This window comes from Sebastes umbrosus, chromosome 6, assembly GCF_015220745.1.
Source record: "Sebastes umbrosus isolate fSebUmb1 chromosome 6, fSebUmb1.pri, whole genome shotgun sequence".
Lineage (NCBI taxonomy): Eukaryota > Metazoa > Chordata > Actinopteri > Perciformes > Sebastidae > Sebastes > Sebastes umbrosus.
The window spans coordinates 5,823,182-5,846,153 of NC_051274.1; the positions used below are offsets into that span (position 1 = coordinate 5,823,182).

At 40.9% G+C, this 22,972-nt stretch overlaps 1 protein-coding gene across 1 annotated transcript in view; it reads right to left on the minus strand.

Moving 5' to 3' along the window:
- The window catches only part of ctnnbl1 (catenin, beta like 1), a 78,215-nt gene extending 55,583 nt beyond the window's left edge, over positions 1-22,632 (minus strand). The window contains exons 1-8 of the mRNA XM_037772824.1: positions 22,474-22,632; positions 20,376-20,618; positions 16,691-16,797; positions 16,443-16,582; positions 14,258-14,355; positions 8,701-8,794; positions 2,512-2,603; positions 835-907 (exon numbers count right to left, since the gene is read on the minus strand). Of these exons, the coding sequence (XP_037628752.1) occupies positions 835-907; positions 2,512-2,603; positions 8,701-8,794; positions 14,258-14,355; positions 16,443-16,582; positions 16,691-16,797; positions 20,376-20,618; positions 22,474-22,503 (877 nt within the window). The 5' untranslated portion in view covers positions 22,504-22,632. The remainder of the gene's footprint in view (positions 1-834; positions 908-2,511; positions 2,604-8,700; positions 8,795-14,257; positions 14,356-16,442; positions 16,583-16,690; positions 16,798-20,375; positions 20,619-22,473) is intronic.
- Positions 22,633-22,972: the final 340 nt, after the last annotated feature.

A 22,972-nucleotide genomic window follows, 5' to 3' on the forward strand; every position in this document is an offset into this window, starting at 1 on the left:
AGGATTTTCCTAAATTGTCATTTTCCTATTAGTAGTTGTGTGATTTGCTTTTCTTCTTACTTCAAGACACTGACAGTATTTTAATAGCGAACATTATTAATGGGAGCATGTTTCCTTTGTGAAAAATATTTTTTTTTGTTGAATTTTATTTTGCATTTGAAGGGCAGGAAGGGAGAGGATGAATAAAGGCAGCGCCGGTGAAGAGGAGGAGAACGAGTGTAAAATGAGACACGACTCCCACTGAATATCAATATGGCTTGGACCATTAATGAGAACCTATCCAAGGACCTGATAGTCCTGTGGCTATCTGAGGCTTTACAGGGTTTTAGTGAGGAAGGGGGAAGGGTGGAGAAGACCGCAAATAAACGTGGAGAGAGGAAGAGAAGCAGTGAGACAGGAAGACTGAAAAGCAATTGGGAGAAAGAGGAATGGAAAGATGGAAAGGAGACAAATGGAAACATGGAATCAAAGAGTGATGGAGGAAAATGACAAAAAAGGACAAGAAGAAAATAGGGAGGAAAGGACAAAGGAAGAGACAGGAAGTGGAAACTAAATGAGAGACAGTAGCAGGAGTGGTAATAGAAACAGAGACAGGTGGAGAGGACACATAAAGGAAAGAGGGAAGAGGTAAGAAACAGAAAGAGGAAAGGCTGAAACAGAAGAAGAATAAATGGGTAGAAAAAAAGAAAGGATGAAACAACAAAGGAGAGAATAGAGGAAGTGAAGAACTAAAGAAAAAGAGAGGGAAAGGAAACGTTTGAGAAAGCTGAGTGGCGACAAAAGCGGAAGATAAACCAACATCATTTGGAAGCCGTTTTACTGAGACACACTTACTGTCATTGTTTTGCAGTAAGATAGCCAGGATCTCACTGCAGTACAACTTGTTAGCATCAAACGGCATCTTTGCCTGAGAGGGAGAGGGAGAGAGACCAAAATCCAATTACCACTCATCTTAAGAAACTCTGTTCTCCAGAGTTCAGAGTAGCAGAAACTGGATTTTCTTTTTTTTTTTTACGGTAAACAGAGATCCTGCCTCATAAATCGTATCTGGTATAGTGGTATACAGCAACAGCAACTTGAAATCCTTCAACGTCTGGATCAAATGGTTTACATGATACACATCATAAATCATGAATTTCATTGCATGCATACATGCATATGTTTCTAAAACTACTTCAACTGCAACCTAAATTATTTCAGCTAAAAAACGTTTAATCTGTTATTACAGTAAATGTAGCTATACTACAATAATCTCCACCATAAAATACAATTTCACTAATTTGTTCCAAAAAACATTCATAGAACTGACTGACACTAGTCTCTTTCGCACAGATTCCGCAATACTACCGTAAAGAATATCCACCGTTACACTGCCCCAAACAATGGCGGCACAATGCCACCCTAGTGCGTGATTTTAGGTAGCATGCCGGCATCGCGGGAGCAAAAGAGGCGTGACGTTTAACTAGGGATGTCAATAATTAACCGTTAACCGGCATTAAGCATTTTTAACCGATTAACGCTATCGGTTAAAAGAAATGTTAATAATTAATTCAAAAGCTGAGCGGCTCAGAGGAGTGACTCATCTCTTTAAGGAGAAAAGCTGGTCCACCTTAACAGCCCACCTTAAGAGGCGGAGCCGGAGTTACAGGATTCAGGAGGTTGGCGCCGGTCTCTCCATGGATGTATTAAAAGAACAGGTACAGCTCGCTTGAGCGGAGCGGAGGAGTTGTAGTTTCGTAGCATTTATTCACTGACAAATAAACTGTACACGCACTGCTACACCTACGTTCACAGCTAGAACGCCACCAACAACCTCACACTCACCGCCAACACACACACAGTCTGTTGGTACCTCACTAAAATTACTACGTGTGCGGCGGAGAGCACGAAGCCTTTGGCAAAGCTAGAGCTGCTAACGTAGCACAAATACACACCGTTTGTTGGTCACTCGCGAAAGTTATGCCGGGCAGACAGAGTATCGTTACGCCGGGCAGACACACAGCTGGCAACCTGCTAAACTAAACTAAATGTGCGGTGGAGACTTTACTGGGAAAGTGGCACGCAACACACGCAGCATCGTGGCTGCTAAGTTAACGCTCCCGGACGGTGAGCTGATACACTGCTGCATGCGACGCACAAATCTTGTCGGTAAACGGTTAATAATCGGTTCAGAGGCAGAACAACTTTGTCCCTCTGTTCCGCCTTCGTACCGTTTATACAGAATTATCTTGTGGAGTGATGATCCCCACGAGATAATGTAAAGCGTGCCATGGTGAACTGGGCTAGTGAAATTACCTCAGCGTGAAAGTTTATTTACTTGTTTTAAAAGAACGTGACTTAATACTATATGCAATTAGTTATGGAACAGACGGTTTTGCGGCAAAGGTTAAGAAAATAACTAGGGCGGGCTGCAACCAACGATTATTTTCTTAACCGATTAATTAATCAGTTAATTGACTAATCGGTGCAGCTCTGAATATAACGTCAGCCAGTGCTCTGCTACATTCTTACCTTGATTCTCTTGAGCAGCCACTGCATGAGTCCCTGCTGAGCTGCCTCGGTGCACAGGCCTGGTCTGAACTCCGCCATATTTTCTATGATAGCTGAGGAAGACAAGTTCAAAAATCAAAATTCTACCTTCCAAGTTTGGTGTCCGACCTGCTAACGTACCCTTGAGCAAGTCACTATAAAACTACCAGCTCCAGGGCCAACACTGTTTCTGACACAAGAATTTCCTGACAGAGATCAAATAAGATCGATATCCGTACTGATACTGATCTCGTTGACTAATCCCCACCATTGTGTAACATTTAGGGGGATCTATTGGCATAACATGGAATATAATATTAATAAGTATGCCTTCTTTAGTGTATAATCACCTGATAATAAGAAGCGTTGTGTTTTCATTACCTCAGAATGAGCTGTTTATATCTACATAGGGAGCGGGTCCTCTTCACGGAGTATGCCATGTTTCTACAGTAGCCCAGAACGGACAAACCAAACTCTGTTAACTTTTCCTGCTGGAGCCGGAGTCCATAACGTCACTCGCTCCAGTTGCCGCCGCCGCTCTCTCTCTCTCTCTCTTGCTTCACCACTCACTTCCCAAGTACACACACACACACACTCTACGCACCGATTCTGCTCTAAATGGCTCTAGAGAGGGCCATTTGCGTTTTTGCGTCGGCCACCGTAGCTCTCCGACACGCTTGGCACACGGGAGAGGCTTCAGTTGGTTTGTAATTTTCTCACCTCACCGCTAGATACTGACAGATCCTACACACTGGACCTTTAAATACAGCTCCTTTCTCAATGTCATTATAAAATTCAGAGTTTCCATTGTTCGGGAAAAGCGAGCACTGATACTGGAGCAGTATCTCCATATACTCTTAGTTGAGGTATTGGGACAAAAAACGTTGGATTTGTCATCCAAACAAATAAGTATCACATACTACAGGTTAGTTGTCAGACTAAAGGCCTTTATACACCAGGGGTATGAACAAAACGAAAATGCGAAACACTCGCCTGCAAATATTTAGCATCAAAAATATGTGATTTTGACTGTGAATTTGCGACAGTTGTAACACTTGTTTAATAAAAGGTTGGAATAGATTTGGCTAGGCAGAGGACCAACTACTGTGATCCTATTGACCCAGAGCAGCGTCAGTCTAAGATAAATTATTTGTATAGCATAAGCTACTGTAAGCTACTTTATTGAGTTTCATTTTAGTGAAATGCTCTGAGTGAATTTCCCTCTGGTAAACAGTTACGCAGTGTATATGTCTAGGGCTTTTATTGTGAAAGGTAAGAACGGAAGGAGTGGATCTGGTCTGGGCTGCCTTTGTCAAGGTTGAGAGGAATAATAAAGTTTAACGTCTTGGTTCTGACTACAGAGCCTCCGTGTTGTAGTTTTATAATCCTCATAAAGTACTATAGTGTACATTTTGAATATGTCCGCGACGCCTTTATTCGCAGAGCATAAGTTCAGAAAAATCGACCTTGTGATGGAAAAAAAATTCACTTTTTGCCGCGTAATATTCACGTTCTTCTGTGTGAAAGCACTCATGAAAAACAACCGTTTGAAAAAAATATATTGCGTGAATTAATCGCACAGAAAAAGAATGGCCCCTGTCACATTAAATAAAGCTCAAGTGGTTGGATGATAGGTGTTGTGGAATTTTATTTTTTTTTTATAATAATTTATTGTGAGTAACATCAGGTGTACAGAAACATACAAATACAGCACAAATGTAAATGATTGTCCCTCCATATTTTGTATTTTTTTCCCTTAAAGTCCCCTCCCACCCAACCCTCACCCATTGCCAATGCAAAAAGGATAAACAACAAAGTTAAATTAAATTTAAAAAAAAAGAGATAAATCAGAATAAAATAAATACTAAAAAAATAAAACACACACTGACAGTAATAATAGTTATAGGCAGCTGGACAATTTAACTGATAGTGGTAGGGGTGTAAGAAAATATTGCAATACTTATTTATATTTTGTTTTATGATACCGTATCAATTCTCAAAAACACTGTATACATTTTTTATTTAATAGTTTACATGCAAAGATGAACTCAATACTTTCATTTGCAATGATATGCACCATCTGAATGTATGTGTCCTCTCAAAGTAGTGCTGTGACGTTGGATGTTACAGGGACTGTGATAAATGCAAATTCAGATCCCACTGTTCTGATTACATACAAAAAGTAAACTTTTTTACTCAGATTTTATGCATGTTCTTCATACTATGATAGTTTTCCTAAAATTAGATCAAAAAAAATGTTGCCTTCCTGACAGTATCGCAATATATTGAATCGTAATCGTGATACATATCGTATCGCCAGATTATTACCAATACACAGCCCTAGTTAGTGGTAATTTCTGTTTATATAAATCAAACTTTATGATGTCATACAATTTAGCTGATGGAGAGAAATACATCTCATATGCCATAAGTCCATTAGTCTGGGTATTGTGTAATTTTTCAGCACGAGTGACACACTGATTGATCCAGAAGGGAAAGTCAAATGACAGGTTGAAGTGTCATTTGTAAATTATCCAAAAGCAGACTAATCAGACGAAAAACACATTCTTCGGCTCGTGTTTTCTCTATGTTGGTGTGTCTGCCTCAGTACATACTACCACACGTATTATAGTCTTTAATGGACGCCCTCTATCAGTCACAAGTTAACATATACAGATGCTGCGCAAACACACTTTAAAAAAGAAGAACTGTAAAATTATTTATAGAGGTCTCGTCTGGGTTCTGTCGCAGCTACATCTAATATTATCTATCTATATTAGAAAGCTGTCTCTGCCACATGATATCTCTATCAGTGCAGACTGCAGCAGACGGGGACGGAGAGGGAGAGAGAGAGAAAGAGATTGTGGGGTGGTGATGAAAGGAGGGAGGAGAGGAGTACTAAGGGGAGGCAAACAGAGGGAGAGGAAAAGCAGAAGGGAGGCAAAGGGGTGGGGAGACGAATCGAAGATGAGGGATGGAAAGCTGAGGAAATGAGGGATAGAACAACAAACATGAACAAAAAAAAAAGGAAATAAGACCAAAAAAAATACAAAAGAGCAACATCTGGAGAGAGGGGGAAGCAGATGATAGAGAAATGTTGAGAGGAAGGAGAGAGGGAGGGTGCTGAGGGAGAGAGAGGAAGGGGCCTTTATCAGTGATTCAAACAGAGCAGACAGACAGCGTCCTGGTGGACAGCAGGCTCAGAGCAGAGAGCAGCCAAGGCAGACAAAAGGCTTATTCAAGCTTGGAGAGCTCCCTTGATAACACACACACACACACACGCGCGCACACACACTAACTTGAATAGAAGATGCACAAGCACTGCTCCCTCTATATAGCCCACACTCGCACACAGAGCCAAATACACACACCTAAACAGCCCTCCTGACACTCGGCCTCAATCTGGCAACAAAGGGGAAAAAATCATCTCGGTAGACTCATTCAACACCAAAAGAGCTGAGAGGCAGAAAAGTCTGATTCATGGGAGGCTAAATACAGAGACCACGACTTCTCAAACTATCTGCTGGCCCGTGCCCTTCCCTAAACCCCCCCAGACTTTGACTCTCGATAACTTAGGGTGCTTTCACATCAGGGACCCGGGCCCAGATCCGAGTACACTTGTCCCCAAAGTTCGGTTCGTTTGATTAGTGTGAGCGCTCCGTATCATACTACAGTTACATACGGTTCGTCGATCCGTGCCAAATGCCAAGGTTTGCATCAAGTGTGAAAACCAACCAGAAGTGGACTGCTATGTACAAAAGCAACAAAAGGTAAAATATACCAATGACAGAAGCACCAACTTGAAGTGGTACTCAACAAGTTAGAGTTTGTTGTAGTAGCCTTTGACTCAATCTCTCCAAGATATTCCCCTGCTGGTTTGAGTCGGACATACATTTAAGGCCAGATTCTTCTGATATTCCCATGTTGAAAGCTTAGGCTTCCAGTTCCCAGCCCAGACCCAGCTTGTGGACTCCTGCGTTGATGTTCTTGCCATCGACTGGGCCTGACAGAGTCTGAGTGTAGCCAACACCAACAAGGCTACGTTAGCATTTAGCGAGTAGTTGTGAAAGGGCAGGCTTTTTTTCAACGCCGCCGGGTCTCCTCCGAAATCTGTATATGTGCGCAGTATGTGCCGATCTCATCCTCTGAACTGCACTGCGGTAGGTGATAAGCAGGAGGGCAGGCGGGAGGTTCCTTGAGATATAACCAATAGTAGGCATTGGGGTCGGGCGGTGTTTTTTATTTTATTTAGCTAATTTAATGGTATGCCGCCAAAGAATGAGAGCCACTCAGCTGCTCAGCGGGCAGAGAAAGAGAGAGAGAGAGAGAGAGAGAGAGAGACAGCGGGGGGGAAACAACGTGTAGAGTCGGCATATTTTCCCATCAAACTCTGTGAAATAAGGTTTTATTTTCGACCAAACCAGAGTCGGTGATTGTTGGAAAGACTAAAGTGAGTTTTATTTTGTTTCTGTCAAGTTTGAATGAAGTGTTTTTATGATGCTCCCAACTAGAACAGCTGATCTCAACAGAAACAAATACACATGGATGATGACGCAAGAGTACTCAGTACGGACCAACTTTACTAATGTGAAAGCTGAGCGCCGGGGGAGCGGGGAGGGGAGGCTGTCGTACTCGGGCACGGTACGGATCAATTGTACATAATATGAAAACGCCAAAAGAGTTCACACCTCAGATTTATAAAAAAAAAAAAAAAAAAACTGTTTTAAAAGTGCTTCCTCTTTGCCAAAACATCTAAATGAGACACTGACAGCTTCTTCTCGCTGTCACTGAAAAAGTCTAGGACACTTGGCAGCAAGGGGACACACTGTTAAAACTTAAAGACTACAAATAAAGTTAGTCTACGCCCTCTGTGTAATGTCAAACCCAAGTCCAGGAGGACTCCCTGTCACCGTACTGCCCAAAGCTCTCTAACACTGGCTCACAAACACCTTAAAGGCACACCTCCCTCTGGAAGGGTTGTCATGTTTTTCAGCACTAAACACGACAAGGGTGATTAATTATTCTTATTCTGAATATTTGTATGCTATTGAGCTTCTATCTTTATCCAAAGTTATTGTGTGCAGTATAGAACCATGGAGAAGAGTCGCTGTAGCACCTACAGTTTGCAGTGAAATTTGTCCCAGATATTTGTCCCACATGTTTTGAATATAAATGAACGTGCAAAGCTGCGCACTGAAAGCATCTTCCTGTCTAGTTCTTCTAGTGGTTATACTGGTCATAGGAACATGGCCAGCTTATTTCGCTGCTACGTAATCTACGCATACAGGCATCTGCCTGTATGCGTAGATTACTTCATGACTAGGGCTGTCAAAGTTAACCTGATAATAACGTGTTAACGCAAATTCGTTTCAATGCACTAATTTCTTTAACACATTAACGCAAGTTGCGTTTTTTTAGGTTGTAGCGGGCTCAGTTTTAAAGCTAGTGAGAAGATACTGGTCGAATGACTAGGGTATGAAACTACAACACCTAAGGAATCCATTGGTACCAACCATGTCATACTAACTTGTCGTGAAGGAGGCTAAATAACGCTCCAAACTTACGCCAAGTTTTGCGACCCCATTTTCAAAGGGGTCCCTTGACCTCTGACCTCAAGATATGTGAATGAAAATGGGTTCTATGGGTATCTACGAGTCTCCCCTTTGAAGACATGCCCACTTTATGATAATCAAATGCAGTTTGGGGCAAGTCATAGTCAAGTCAGCACACTGACACACTGACAGCTGTTGTTGCCTGTTGGGCTGCAGTTTGCCATGTTATGATTTGAGCATATATTTTTTATGCTAAATGCAGTACCTGTGAGTGTTTCTGGACAATATTTGTCATCGTTTTGTGTTGTTCATTGATTCCCAACAATAAATATATACATACATTTGCATAAAGCAACCATATTTACCCACTCCCATGTTGATAAGAGTATTAAATATTTGACAAATCTCCCTTTAAGGTACATTTTGAACAGATAAAAAAATGTGCGATCAATCATGATTAACTATGGACAATCATCAGTTTATTGTGATTAAATATTTCAATCAATTGACAGCCCAGGTCATAACTAAATATGTTTTTTGTTTATGTTGATAGAAGTTTGCTTCAGGACAAACAGCAACAGACGTATCATTGGTAAGGCCTCGGCGTAAATCTCCTTACCCAGTGTGTTATAGATGCCGTCAGCCTCCTCCTTCACCTGTTCATCCAGCCGCTCCATATTCTGCACCAGCAAGGCCACCACCTGACCCTCCAACTATAGACACAGAAAGATCAGGTTCAAGTCAGGGTTCTGATACATTTTTGCAACGACAAAGCTCTTCTTGTATTAAAATGAAACCACTCAAACCAAAAACAACTTCCCCCCTCTCATCATGACTACTGTGTAATATGAAATATGACTGTTGGAGTTGAGCATATGGTTGAGAACGCAATTCTGAACAAAATTCAACCTTTTACATCATTATCACTTTGAAGAGAACAGACCAGCTTTCAAATCTTACAACTTTTTCCACTGTGTTGGAAGTCTGTCAACTGAGTCCTTATCTTTATATTGTGCAACATGATGTGATGTTTAAGAAGAAAACTGACCAACTTAGTACACAAACTGAAACTACAATTACCGCCTTGCGTTTGTATGCCTCTGCCAACCAGTCAAGTTGCAGTTTACATCCATGTCTGTCCAAAATGTCATCACTTCATCATTTTATCCTGTTAGACGTTTGTGTGAAATTGTCATAATTAGCACATGAATTCTTTGAGATACGGACAAAAACGTGTTTTGTGAGGTCATGGTGACCTTGACCTTTGACCACCAAAATCGAATCAGTTCATCCTTGAGTCCAAGTGGATGTTAATGCCAAATTTGAAGAAATTCGCTCTAGGCGTTCTTGAGATATTGCGTTCACAAGAAAATTACTACTACTAAAGAAATTTAGTAGTCGATACCAATACCAGTGAAATGTCACGATTCTCTATAACAAATCGATAACACGGTAAAAAAACAAAAGTAAAACAATAAATCCCATGTACTTCAACATCCACTCCTTTATCATCGTTTGCATACAGATTTTTGTTAGGAAGTTAAACATGTCATAATTCCCTCTCTATTATCTATTTTATATTGCTGTTAAAACATCTCCTTCAAAACAACAGGATTTATTCAAGTTTTTCAACAAAAACTACATTATTCAAGAAGAAGACATTTGAACACATCATAATAACATTCGAATTGCCCTTCGCCCAATACTCATTTTTACTGAACACAGCCTGAACGCATCACAGTGTAAATCACTGGCACCTTCCATGTTGTTGAAGTCAGCAGGACGAGAGTTAGTTAAAATTAACGCTGTTAGCAGCCGGCAAGCAGCACAGTTGTGCTCGGAGCTAACAGCCAACATTAACTGGCTCTCATCCGGCCGATTCAACACGGATTTGTTGTTCGCAATGTAGCATTATCAGGGAAAAAAATAGGGTGCGTCCCCTGGACGCATCGATAATGAGTGCGTCCTAAACACATCTTGTGTCGTCCCCGGGACAACGTGAGATTAGTCTCACATCACAACGGTATTTACGGTATCTGCCGTACTGTAGAAAAACAAGTGCTGTCACGTTTTTAGAATTTTGGCATCAACTTGGTATAGCAGTATCGGCTCTTGTGACATTCCTAGACACAGGGACCTTGACCTTTGACTTCCAAAATCTAATCAGTTCATCCTTGAGTCCAAGTGGATGTTTGTGCCAAATTTGTAAAAATTTGCACAAGGCGTTTCTGAAATATCACGTTCGCGAGAATGGGGTGGAAGTGAGGTCGCAGTGACCTTCGACCACCAAAATCTAACCGATCATCCTTGAGTCCAACTGGACGTTTTTGCCAACTTTGAAGAAATTCCCTCCAGGCGTTCCTGAGATATCACCGTCACGAAAATGGGTCTGAGGAAGGACAGACGGACGGACAGACAACCCGAAAACATAATGCCAGCCACGGCAGGGATGACAAAGTGAATGTTCACTTCTAAGCCTCAGTCTTGGCAGAAGAAACTTGGTTCCTGCCTGAGCTTCTCTGAACACGTCCAAGTGTTATCAGTCAAGTCAAGATCGGAGACTCATAACTAAACAGAGCTCACGGGGTGCCGACTGGCTGGATAAAAGTACTATTACAGATGAAGGAAGACGGACGGTCGACACAGATTGATGAGCCACTAGAGACCGTCGTGGATCATTTTGATTCATCTTATCAAGGATGCCACCTGGCCTTCTGGCAACAAGGACAGAGGAGCTGGAGCTTACAGCACAGAGGAGAGAGAAATGGATTCAACCAAGCCTTGCTGCCCTGAAACCGTTCCCCTTGGAAGCAGCTGTAAAGAAGAGTGTGGTTTATGGGCGCTCCATTGCATGGTAAATGGACTGCATTTATATAATGCCTTTATCCTGTGAGCGCTGTGGAGCCACCTGAGCTACTGTCTCGCCCACTATCACATCACAGGCCAATTCACTCACACACACACACACAAACACACACAATGCAGTATTTCTGTCTTTGACATTCATCCAATTGTCCCTACAATTGTTCCTGTCAGACACTAACCAGCCAGCTAGCCAACAAAAAGGAAAACCTCACGATGCGCTCAGCGAGATATGTTCTTAAGATATTATTCCATCTTTTCAGAAGAAAATGACATGACATTATTTCAACTAACAACTTATTATGCTGACAAGGAAAAGAAAATTGAATTATGTGCAATCGTATTGCCATTACAAGGTCAGATGATCTATTGAGCTGATGACATGAAGGGTTTTGTTTGCATCCTCAAGCACATGTAGGTTAAAGTTACGATGAGGAACTTTGAACTGGTTATGAAACGGTTTCAATTTAACCTACATGAGCAAACAAGACCATCAGCGAGCATATCGGCTATTTCTATGCAATTATTCTTAATGCTTGTTATTGGGTCCGATTCCCCCTTAAATCAGACAGTTTAAGGCACGCAGGTTCACCAGAAACTCCTTTAGCTCAGACTCCAGCAGCGACCAGCCCGCCACGAATACACCCAGATCTAGCTTCGCTGCCGCATTAGACCTGCAGTCGGAGTTCTGGCGGGAGGTGGAGAGCTCCGCGCCCAGCAGCAGCAGCTGCTCCTCCGGCCAGGAGCAGAGCTTCGCCTCGCTGCTCCACTGGTCCCTGCTGGGAGCAAACACCGACAACGCTGCTGGAGGCCCAGGTTCATATAGAGTGCTACAGCAATGAGTCCTAAAACCCGGAAATGAGTTAGCATTTCAGCACTTCCGGTTCCCTCGTCTGGAAGTCAATGGGTTTTTTGAATGTTTTTTTAGTTAGATGCCTGAAATAAGGTCTGTGGTTAACACAAGCTGAAGAGAATTTAACGTTTTGTTCTACGACATTAAATACATCAATAAATATCCTACTCGTGAATTTTGAAGCCTTTATGTGTCTCTAAAAAGGCGGTTGCTAATAAGTGGCTAAATGAGACTACTAAACGTCATCACGCCTCCACTAGAGCCTCGTTGTGTATACTCGTGTTCACGCGACCGTGTTGTAGTTTGTTTATAGCCTAACGTTAACTTTTCACTTCTGCCGATTGCATTCACACTTCAAAAGTGGTGTTCAATTGTGAAGATTATCTTGCTGAACAAAACGTGTACGTATCATAAACGTTTGTTTGCCACGGAGCTTATTTTCTGCAATAATCCAAAACCCAATGGAAAATAAAACCATTAGCTTTTTGTCGAGGGAACCCAGGGCGATGCTAACTTCCTGGTTGGCCTACAAAAATACATCATCCCTGGAGCACTCTATTGCTGGGCTCGCTGGAGGGAAGGGAGACACCGGAAAACCAGAACCAGGATTGAGTGGGGCAGACTGTCAGACCCTGCTGCAGTTAAATGAGCGGTTTTCTAAAGGGACTCTGGTACTCGGAAACACTACCGCTTTTGTCCACAGGGACCGCCACAATCTACACGAAATGAAAGCTCCTCGTGGTAGCTTTAAATAATCCAACCATAGATCTGTGTGTGGGTGTGTTTGTGGAACTGTAGACAAATAGAAGATTGCTGTTGTTTTGGAGCCATACAGCTGCCTACACAGCAATACATTACGCCTCCTCTTTTCTGTGCTGGTCAGTCCAGGTCATGTGTTCTCAGCTCTGAAAATGCTCTGCTCTGTCTTAAAAGAAGCCAACCACTGGTTATTGGTTGTGGTTAAATAATGTGCCCAATAACACACAAATCATAATATTTCTATTTCATATATATCATTGTTTGCCTCAATGTAATGTCTCTTACACTAATAATCACTCACTGTAGCGAGAAACAACTAGCCTGATGAATGCCACTGGGATGCAGCCTGGCACAGAAACTCAGCCCGTACAAGCCAACAGATTCTATGATGAAGTGTCACAGTGGCGGCCGTGAAGGAGCAGGGGCACACAGTCCTTTTCCTCCATTATAAGAATATCAGCGCATTATTGTAGCTTGACCTTTGTCTGTTTCGCTCTAAATGTCAGCACACATAATGGGGTATCAAAAATCTTCCCTGGTTCATAGACAGGCTCGGCGACATAAAAGAAGGAAAGAGGGCTAAATGTACAGAGAGATGGAGAGAAGGAGGGAGAAGATGTTAAACATAGAGCTGATGCCAACAGACACAGCTGGAAGGTCACACCGAAAAAAGTGTGAGAGGAGATGCTATAATTATATGGTTGACATTACACTTTGAAATATTTTTTTCACCTTGACCACATTCTGGTCACATGTTCAAATATATTTCATTGCCACAACAAAGTAGTTTAATTAATAGTAGGGCTATCAATCAACTCAAATATTTAATTGTGATCAATCGCATGATTGTCCATATTAATCGCACATTTTCATCTGTTCAAAATGTACCCTAAAGGGAGATTTGTCAAGTATTTAATACTCTTATCAATATGGGAGTGGGCAAAAATGCTTTCTTTATGCAAATGTATGTATATATTTATTTTTGGAAATCAATTAACGACACAAAACAATGACAAATATTGTCCAGAAACCCTCACAGGTACTGCATTTATCATAAGAAATATGCTCAAATCATAACATGGCAAACTGCAGCCCAACAGACAACAACAGCTGTCAGTGTGTCAGTGTGCTGACTTGACTATGACTTGCCCCAAAACTGCATGTGATTATCATAAAGTGGGCATGTCTGTAAAGGGGAGACTCGTGGGTACCCATAGAACCCATTTTCATTCACATATCTTGAGGTCAGAGGTCAAGAGACCCCTTTGAAAATGGCCATGACAGGTTTTCCTCGCCAAAATTTAACATAAGTTTCGAGCGTTATTATAGTGTTATATAGTATGACGTGGTTGGTACCAATGGAATCCTTAGATTTTCTAGTTTCATATGATACCAGTATCTTCACTCGAGCCCGCTACAACAACAGACAGATTTGTTTTATAAAAACTAATTTGTATGACATTAGTTTTTTTATATACATAATTCTACATTTGATAATCTGTTAGTGATCTTTTCTGCAGATGGAAAAAAAATGATTATATTGTATCAATCAATATATCAAGTGTAGACACACTGGTCTGATGCAGCACCATGGCAAGAGCTTGTAGTCCAAACAGACAATAACTCAAGATGTGTTGAGTTAATCAATCCCCCTCTGTTTGGTTTGGATGTCAGAGCCCAGAAACATAAGTATTGAACTCACCAGAGCATCTATGAGGACCTCGGCCCCCTCCTCGCTCTCCTGGAGTGTGTCGATATCCGTCAGCTCCTGCAGCAGGTCCACCACTGCTATGGCAACATGTGGTTCAGGCTAAGGACAATAGACTTGTGATAAAACAGTACTCCACCGATTCAGCATTACACTCCTGGAACACTGTCAGACTCATGATGGACAGTAAAAAAAAACAAAAAAGGTTCAAAATCTATCGAAAAGCATCCTTCTTCTTTGTCAAAATCTGGTGCCTACATTACCCACAATGCAACTCAACCACCGACAGTTCAGTTGGAGATTTGATGACAGGGCGGACAGAGAAATCAATAGGCCTTTTTCCACCGCAGACAAGTCAATAAGGACTTGTCATAGGAAAAGCACAGGTGTTACTAATAAGCAGTGTTGGGAAAGTTACTTTCAGAATGTAATGTATTACATATTACTAGTTGCTTTCATTTGAAAGTAATAAGTTCCTTTACAATATTGCGGTCTGTGTATTACTAGGCATTTAAAAAAATGGAAGAGGTTGACGTTGTTTCATAGCAGGTAATCAAAGCACAGATGCTCAGTTTATCGCAGTTCATTACAAATCTAGTGGTGGATGATATTGTATAGCCTGAGGGTGTGTGTCCATATAGTGTTTTTCTCTGGCAGAAAAAGTGCTAGCAGGGCGCTGGGGAGCACTTCATCCCAGCGCAGCGCATGGGTTTTGTTTCTATGACTACAATATCTTGGCAACATATCACCACTCTAACCGTCGTTGTGTGATAGACTAGCTTTGCTTTTTATTATCTATTTGGGCTACTATCTATTTGTTTGACTTTGTTTTTTTCACCATGAGCACCAACTGGAGGATGCTCGCCCTAACTAACACTTTGTATGTATGGCTCGTCAACGCTCAATCTGACAGCCGTAGAGCAAAGAGGAGGATCTGGGTGCATGAAATGATCCATCGGTGAACAACAATACGGTGAATTTCATCCCCTTGTCCGAGAGCTACTGTTAAATGGAAACCGGTTCCAGGACCATCCATGCATTCACATGCAGTGGTTACCCCTTTGTATTAAAATCGCCCGCTTATAGTGTTTTTTTTATTTTGGATGGTGCACTGGAGGAAGTGGCGCGGTGTGTTTGGATGAAAAAATGAAAATAGTTAACTTCAGGTGGCAATATGTTACTTGACATAGTAAATGTAATAATATTACCGAAATCCTATTAGTTATGCATTATATTACTTTATTACTGCTAAAAGTAATATATTACTGTAGTGTGTTGATTTTTGTATGTTCATTTTATACATTTAATTTTAAACAATTTTCTTTTGAATGTTTCCTCTGTTGCTTCTTTTCAGCAACCGTTAATGGTGCTAAATTCGATATCAAGAGCATTAATGTAGCAGGAAACAACTATTTGCTATGTAAAGATATAGAGGGGTAATGTCTACCTGAGCAGAGAATGAAGTCACACTCTCTCTCTGTGTGTGTTGTAATCTGAGCTTCTCTGTGCTTTGTTGACACACTCGGGCCGGCCACGGGTGCTTTTAGTGCATGTGAGCGTGCTCCACTGGCTAACTCACAGCGGCCGCTCTGCTCTGCGCTGCTCTCGTGGTTACAGCTGATAACGCCGCCCCGACCCACAGTGTCGTCGCGGAAGAGTAGCGCCCACCCTCCGGTTCCCCCTCAAGTAAATACTGTTTAGTGTGTCAGCACCATCGTTTGCACTGTTAGCATCCTTAGCACGCCACGTTGAGAGCTGATCGTTCCTACTGAAGATAAAAATCTTTGAAAAGAGATCAAAAAATATATATATAAACACATTGTTCCTTTTTCAAAAAAGGGTTTTTAGCAAATGTTACTGAAACAAGAGTAAAAAATGCATTTGTTGTGGACTATTTTCAGCTGCAGATTTGGTGCGCCTGTATGTGGGACTGACTCAAAATAAACTGATGTGGCCATGTTTGTGGTCTATGGCACAGAGGAGTATGCCAGGTCAGGCTTTGGCTGCACAGGCTACAGGCTACTTTGTATTCATTGTTGGTCTTTTCATGGGATTTGTCAACAAGAAAAAATACAGAATATCACCAGGCTTATCTTTTAAACACCAATGTTAAATACCAAATTCTATATACGGGATGAATGGATCAGACACTCTGAATCAATCTGAAGTGAAAGGATATCAGTGTTTTCGTGACTGAGGAGGCCCAGCAGTGAGTGGACGGCATTAAGCTCCACCAGCAGATGGTAGAGGTCTGGCATTGTGGCGATCACGTGCATTTCCTGGATGATGTCGTTCAGATCCAGCTCCGATTCCATGAACCTGGTTTAAGGAGCAAGACATTTGTCAAGTTATTGAAATAAGTTTTACGGAAATCCTGGTATATGAACAAGACAGCGAAACATTGTGAACCGTCAGTAATGGGCTTACTTCTCTGGGTTGTCCGGAAACTTAATCCTCAGTTCCTGATTTTTGTACGACCTTTTCTCAAAGGTCAGGATCATTTTCTTCACTGAACTCTCATCCACCGGCTCTGCCTGTTTGATTAGTACATAAGGGGGAAGAGAAGGAAGGAAGAGATTTAAAATGGAACAAAGAGAGAATTTAATTGAGGCAACTTCTGCAATAACAACAAAAACGCATCGGGGTCACTCTAATTATGTGGGCGAAGCGGAAAAAGGCAGAAGTTTTCTACAAATCAGGGGGAGTGTGAGAGCATTTCACTGGAAAGAGAATGTGTCTTTGACCTCCTGACGGCTTAAAAGCCTGTAAAGTGTTGGACAGATAATGACAGGTTAGGAAATTACAATCGTCTGACATTATGGAACGGAGCAGCACTTTGCTCCGAGTAGCTCTTGACACCTGAAAAGGCTGCAGTGTCGGATAATAAGAACAGGATAATAGATGTGCAGTTTTCTAATGCACTATAAATAGCCGCTTTGCGACCGGAGGAACTTTTTCATAGTTTGAATGATCATAGCTCTTAGAGCGCCGTTTTGAGGGACTTTTTTTAGCTCCTTATTCAGAGAGTAGTGCTCCCCCAGGACAAGAGGAACCGTGAGTGATGTGAGTGACGTAAATGTACGGTAATCGGGTCGAACACATGAGCCAATGCAGCACCGGCAACTGCCATTTTTAAAAAACGTGTGACAAAGACAGAGAACACAAAACAAAGACAACACCTCATAACAAAATAAATGGAAGAAAACACAGACAAATGGGCCGACAGTGATGTGCAGGAATTAACGCGTTCATGAGCATATACCCACTGAGCCAAAAGGTACCGACACACCAAGCCGTCGGTCGTCTATCTGCCAGTTTGGGGCCGTCACTGAGCGTCTGTCGGTCTAGTTTTTGCGGCGTGTACCGCACAGTTGGCTCTAGCCTGCCTGTGTCAAAGTTTTTTCGGCCGATTCAAAATGCTGAATCAGCGGCGGAGCTTGTCCGGGAGAGAAATCACTGATTGGCTGTTCAGCTTAAACGAATCAGTGCACGAGAAATGAGAAAAGCAAGCCACACAGAAGGCTCTTCTCATTTTTCCTCTTCATCTCGTCTAATTCCAATAGACAGATATTTTCACAACATCTGGCCATATGGAATGAAGCTAAGCGGCGAGTCAGAGTGGCGTGAAAATGGTCGGCAAATGGCGCTTTGTTTCATGTACGTATCATACCAACAGCTTGTATATCCGCAGTCCTCTGTCTTCCGGTATCTCTTTTTGACTGATGAATACAGGCTACCGCGACCCGTTGGTGTGGAGAGTTATTTCATATCACGCAGGCGCAGAACGTACGTGGTAGTTGGCCGTTGGCTGTGGTCTTTGCGGTGTGTTCGAGTGCTACTTTTTGGCAAAGACACAAGCAAAGTGAGGCGATGCAACAAGTGGCCTACGTCGCAGCTACTTTTGTGGCGTTTTTTGTTTATGATTGTGGCATGAAACAGAGTTGTTTATTCTTATTAAACTTAAAGCTACAAGAGCTAACAGCCCCCTTCATTAAATTCATCTACAAAAAGACACTCAAATATGCAAAAAAAACTGTACATACATTTAGATATAAAGTATGCATGCATACACCTACAGTATCAATGGAGGTTCACACACACACACACACACTGAAAAGACTAAGACTACACTAGACAGTACTTGAAAGGAGGACATTCTGTGAGGAAAGGTCAGACATTATGCCATTTATAGCAAGATTTGCATATCGCAATGTGAGCCAGGCTGGGTTAAAAGCTTCCGTGTTCAACCACCTATGCAGATGCTGATGGTGTACGGAGTACAGTGGGGAACAAAGTCATAACAAGAGTAATAGAAACATGACTTAAACGTTATAACACATTCTGTATTTTCAATGCTTTTCAAAAGCTATGGATACTTTGGAGTTTTGACGAAACTCAAACCTCCAGAAACAATTGAGATAAGCGACACCTTCGCCATGCCACGTCTATCCTGCAAATAAAATTATTCTATTCTGACTTTTGCAACTTTAGGCGCCCCATACTGAGCTCACATTTGCTCTTAGAAGAGGAATGGTAGATGTGGATGTTGGGTGATGAGTCTCTAAGTGTTGACAATTCAACATGAATCTTCTAACATATTTAAATTTTTCCAATTTTCTGCATTGTTGTAGCATATAGAAAAAAACAACACGTAGCATACGTCTAACGCTGTAGCCTAATTACTAGGGCTTGGACGATACACCTATCTCCCGATTCAATATTATCACGATACTTGGGTGCCGATTCGATATGTATTGCGATTTTCTAAGTATTGTGATTCTACAAGTATTCCGTTTTGATATTACGATTTATTGCAATTTTTGTTAACTTTTTTAACACTAGACCAATGGAAAAAAATAAATCATACACTTCTAGGGACTTTTACTTTGGAAAATATCTAAATTAATACATTATAATTTTTGATTTTCAGCATGTATGTAGTCAGAGATGCCCTGAAGACAAATATATCATTGTCAGGCATTATTTATTAATACATTTCCCTCAAAAATTAGTGGTATTTTCTTTTTAATTATAAGGGGACATGTAATGTTTTATACTTCTGATTAATATAATCCATCAGTCTCATTTCTATATATGTATTTTGTATATACAGTTCCCTTTGTTAACACCTTATTTTGAAAACCAGACAGTCACACATGTGTACTTCCGCTAACTTCGCCAAGTCCGCCGCTAGCTCTCCCGTCAGCTCCGTTCTCTTTATACATCCATGGTCAGCTCCATCGGGGCCGTTTGAATGCATTTAGCATTCATGTCAGTATATGGGTGCTCTACAGTTGTGGCTTGACTGCACATTACTGCATTACGATAACATTTCCTGTCCATGACAGAGTTAGCATGCAGCTTTAGCCACAACAATAAAAGCGGTAACCTCCTTCTACCTTCGTATAGACTCAAATGAAGCAAATATATTGATTCTTGCATTAAAAAATCTTTTTCAAAATCGTAAATAAATAAATTGCGAAAGGTGAATCGATTTTTTTCCCCACCCCTATTAATTACCCATGTATCCCTAACTCCAGCAGGAAAGATGTCCATTCTCGTTAGCAAAAATAATGCAAATGTGTCCATTTGCCGATTCCTTGGTTTTAAACCAAATGAAAAAGGAGAGCCAGAGAACATGAACGAAGCGATTTGTAAACTGTGCAATAAACAAGTCGGGACTAAAGATGGAAACACCACAAATCTCCGTTCCCATCTTAAAACTCACCGTTTCAATATCGCCCAACCATAGCTTTAGATATTGTTTAAAAAGAAAAACAAATGTATCAATCCTGTAATGATTATATAAATTATTTGACCTTAGTATCATTATTATTATTAATATCATTTAAAAAAAGATGTACTAGTATAATTATTGTTATTATCAGAATTATTATGAAAATTTTTTGGTTTGGTTATGCTTGTTTTTTTGGTTTGGTTTGTTGTGTATCCTGTCAGGCTCCGTATGTCACCTTGTTTTTTTAGTCTGTTCTTGGATATTTCTCCCCTGTTCTTATCATTGTTGTACCTACCACGTACCTACCACCATGTAAAGTCACTGTTGTTTGTTTTTTTCCTCAAATATTTAATAAATAATAATCATTTTACACACCTCAGGTTCGTCTTCATCCTGATCCATGAGTTTCTCCAGGATCTTCTTCTTGTCCCCAGTCAGGTCTTCAGTGTCCCTCATTTCACCCCCTCCTTCAATCCCTAATCCTGCTGCTGCTGCTTCTCTGTATCTGGCCAACTCCCTGGCACTCAGCCCTTTCTGCTGCTTCCCTCCTCTGGAGTCCTCATCTCCTCCCGCTGCTCCTCCATCCTCGTCCCTGGGACGCTTTGCTCCACGATCAGGCTGTGAGATGAAAGGAGATGGTGAAATGTTATGATTGTGCACAAGAATTTGGTCTGTTTGGAGAAATGTAGAGGGAGGTTGTGAGGTCCTGAAATGGATTTGGTGTAGCTCACGTAAAATTGGGTGGAAGTTAAAAGTATTTCTCAGGAATGCTGCCTTAACATTTCATGCATAAGAATTGATTTGAGTTGAGTATAATACCCCTTTCACACTGAGGACTCAACCAGGGTTGATTGTGTGTATGAAAGGGTTAACCCACGTTGATCGACTCGCCTTCGATTTCGATGTGAATGGCACAGACCAGGGTCGCTAACAAACGGGGCGGGACAAACCTATTTTGTTGCAAATGAGACTTTAGTAGGTCTACTATATGAAGCAAATCTTTTCTGGGATGGTGGAGTGAGGGAAATATATGCTACATTTCAGTCTTCAGATGTTTCTGTAATCCTTTTGTAAATATTGTTTATATTATCATATTAGATAGCACAATGTAGTCTAATATATGATCAATGGGTAGCCTACTGTAGATAGACAGAGGAAAAAAAGATACTGTAAATCTGTATGTTGTCTGTATGTTTTTGCATATACATTACAGCTCCTTACATACAACATAGTTAATATTTTATAAAGCTAAAAATGCTGTGTGTACTATATTTACGTTTGCACACACATTTGATGACGCCCTCTCTCTATAATCCTCCAGACCTGACCTCAGTAAGGAAACTCTGCATCAGGACCTTTCATGAATTTTTTGTTTTTGTTTATTTGTTTTGCACAATTAAAGACTACACAACATAACAAAAAAATAATAAATGAATAATATACAGTGCAGGAAGAGGCAAAAAAACCCACTGGGCTTATCTGAAGCCTCCACCTAGAGACAAGATTATAAAGACATAATGTGACTACATAATAGTGATAACAAAACTATTAGGACAAGATATATACTAACAATACAGTAAATATATAAAAAAATATAAGTGTGTGTTTGTGTGTGTTGCGTGGAAGTGTATGGTTAGTGTTTGTGAGGAGGATATTGATTTAAATATCTATAAAGACTTCTGGGCAATCGTAACCAAACAACATTGTGAGTGGGAAAAAATAAAAAAAAAACATAAAAACAGATACATGGACAACATGGGGGGGGGAAAGCAATTACAAGACAGCAATTAAATGACCCTTTAAGCGACTTTTGAAACATTTGACAGATGAACAGTTTATTGATAGATGTGAAAAGCTACTCCATAATTTAGTTCCCCTAATCATCTCAATCATCAATCAAGTTGATCTGCTTCTTTGCTTCACATTGCTATGTCTTCCACACAGATAAAATGCAATGGTAAAAAGCATTTCTTCATATGATGTGAAGTGTGTACGTCTGGTATGACTTCATGAACAAAACTGCATCAATTACGACCATTGTTTTGGCCATTGGCATAATGTTACAACGAGACACAACAACGCCCCCCGAGTCAGTGTACAAACGTCTGTTGTAAATGTATGTAAAACTAGTTAATTATAGCAGGTATAAGTGAGTTAGCCTCCCTTCATTCATTCATTCATTCATTCACTCACTGCAGCCACACAGCTAGCAACCTGTGCAGCTAGCATGCTAACCGCTATCGTTATTGATCAATGATCAATAACTAAAGTTAGGTCTGTCTCCTGTCATGCAGCGCTACACAAAGATAACTTAATGCTCGTCATTAGCGGCTATCTAACTAACGTGAAAAGACACAACGAAGTAAATAACGAGACTGAACTACAGCCAGCTAGCTGCTAGCGATGCTACTGCAACAACACAAGCAGGTTAACGTTAGCTAGGTTCCCTCATTAGTGAGCAGACTGACGTTACCTGATAGTTCAGGAGCTCTCCGACATCCATGTCTCAGGGTTACAGAAATAAGATAACTATGAGCGTAAACTTCAGCAGTCGATTCCACGGCTAAAAACAAGCTTTCCACAAATACACGCTTGCCGTAAAACGTTTGTATTTACTGTCGTGGCAAGACACTGCCGTAAAGTGCCGTAAATAATGTGATTTTCTTTCTGTAAAGATAGAAAAACAATAAGTGAATCCACTTAATCACGTTTTGTTCTTTTCATCCTCGAAATACAATGTGATCAAATATATCTATTTTGTTTATTTTAACCTTTATTTAACCAGGCAGTACTCATTGAGATTAAGAATCTCTTTTGCAAGAGAGACCTGGCCAAGACAGCAGCATTTAAACATTCATTAAAGTTTCAGACGCCACAACATAAAACAAATGCAAAATAAATACATAGCATAATAGCTTAATAGTTTAACGCTTATATGCACAGAGGAGCTTCAAGTTTTCATAATCTGCTAT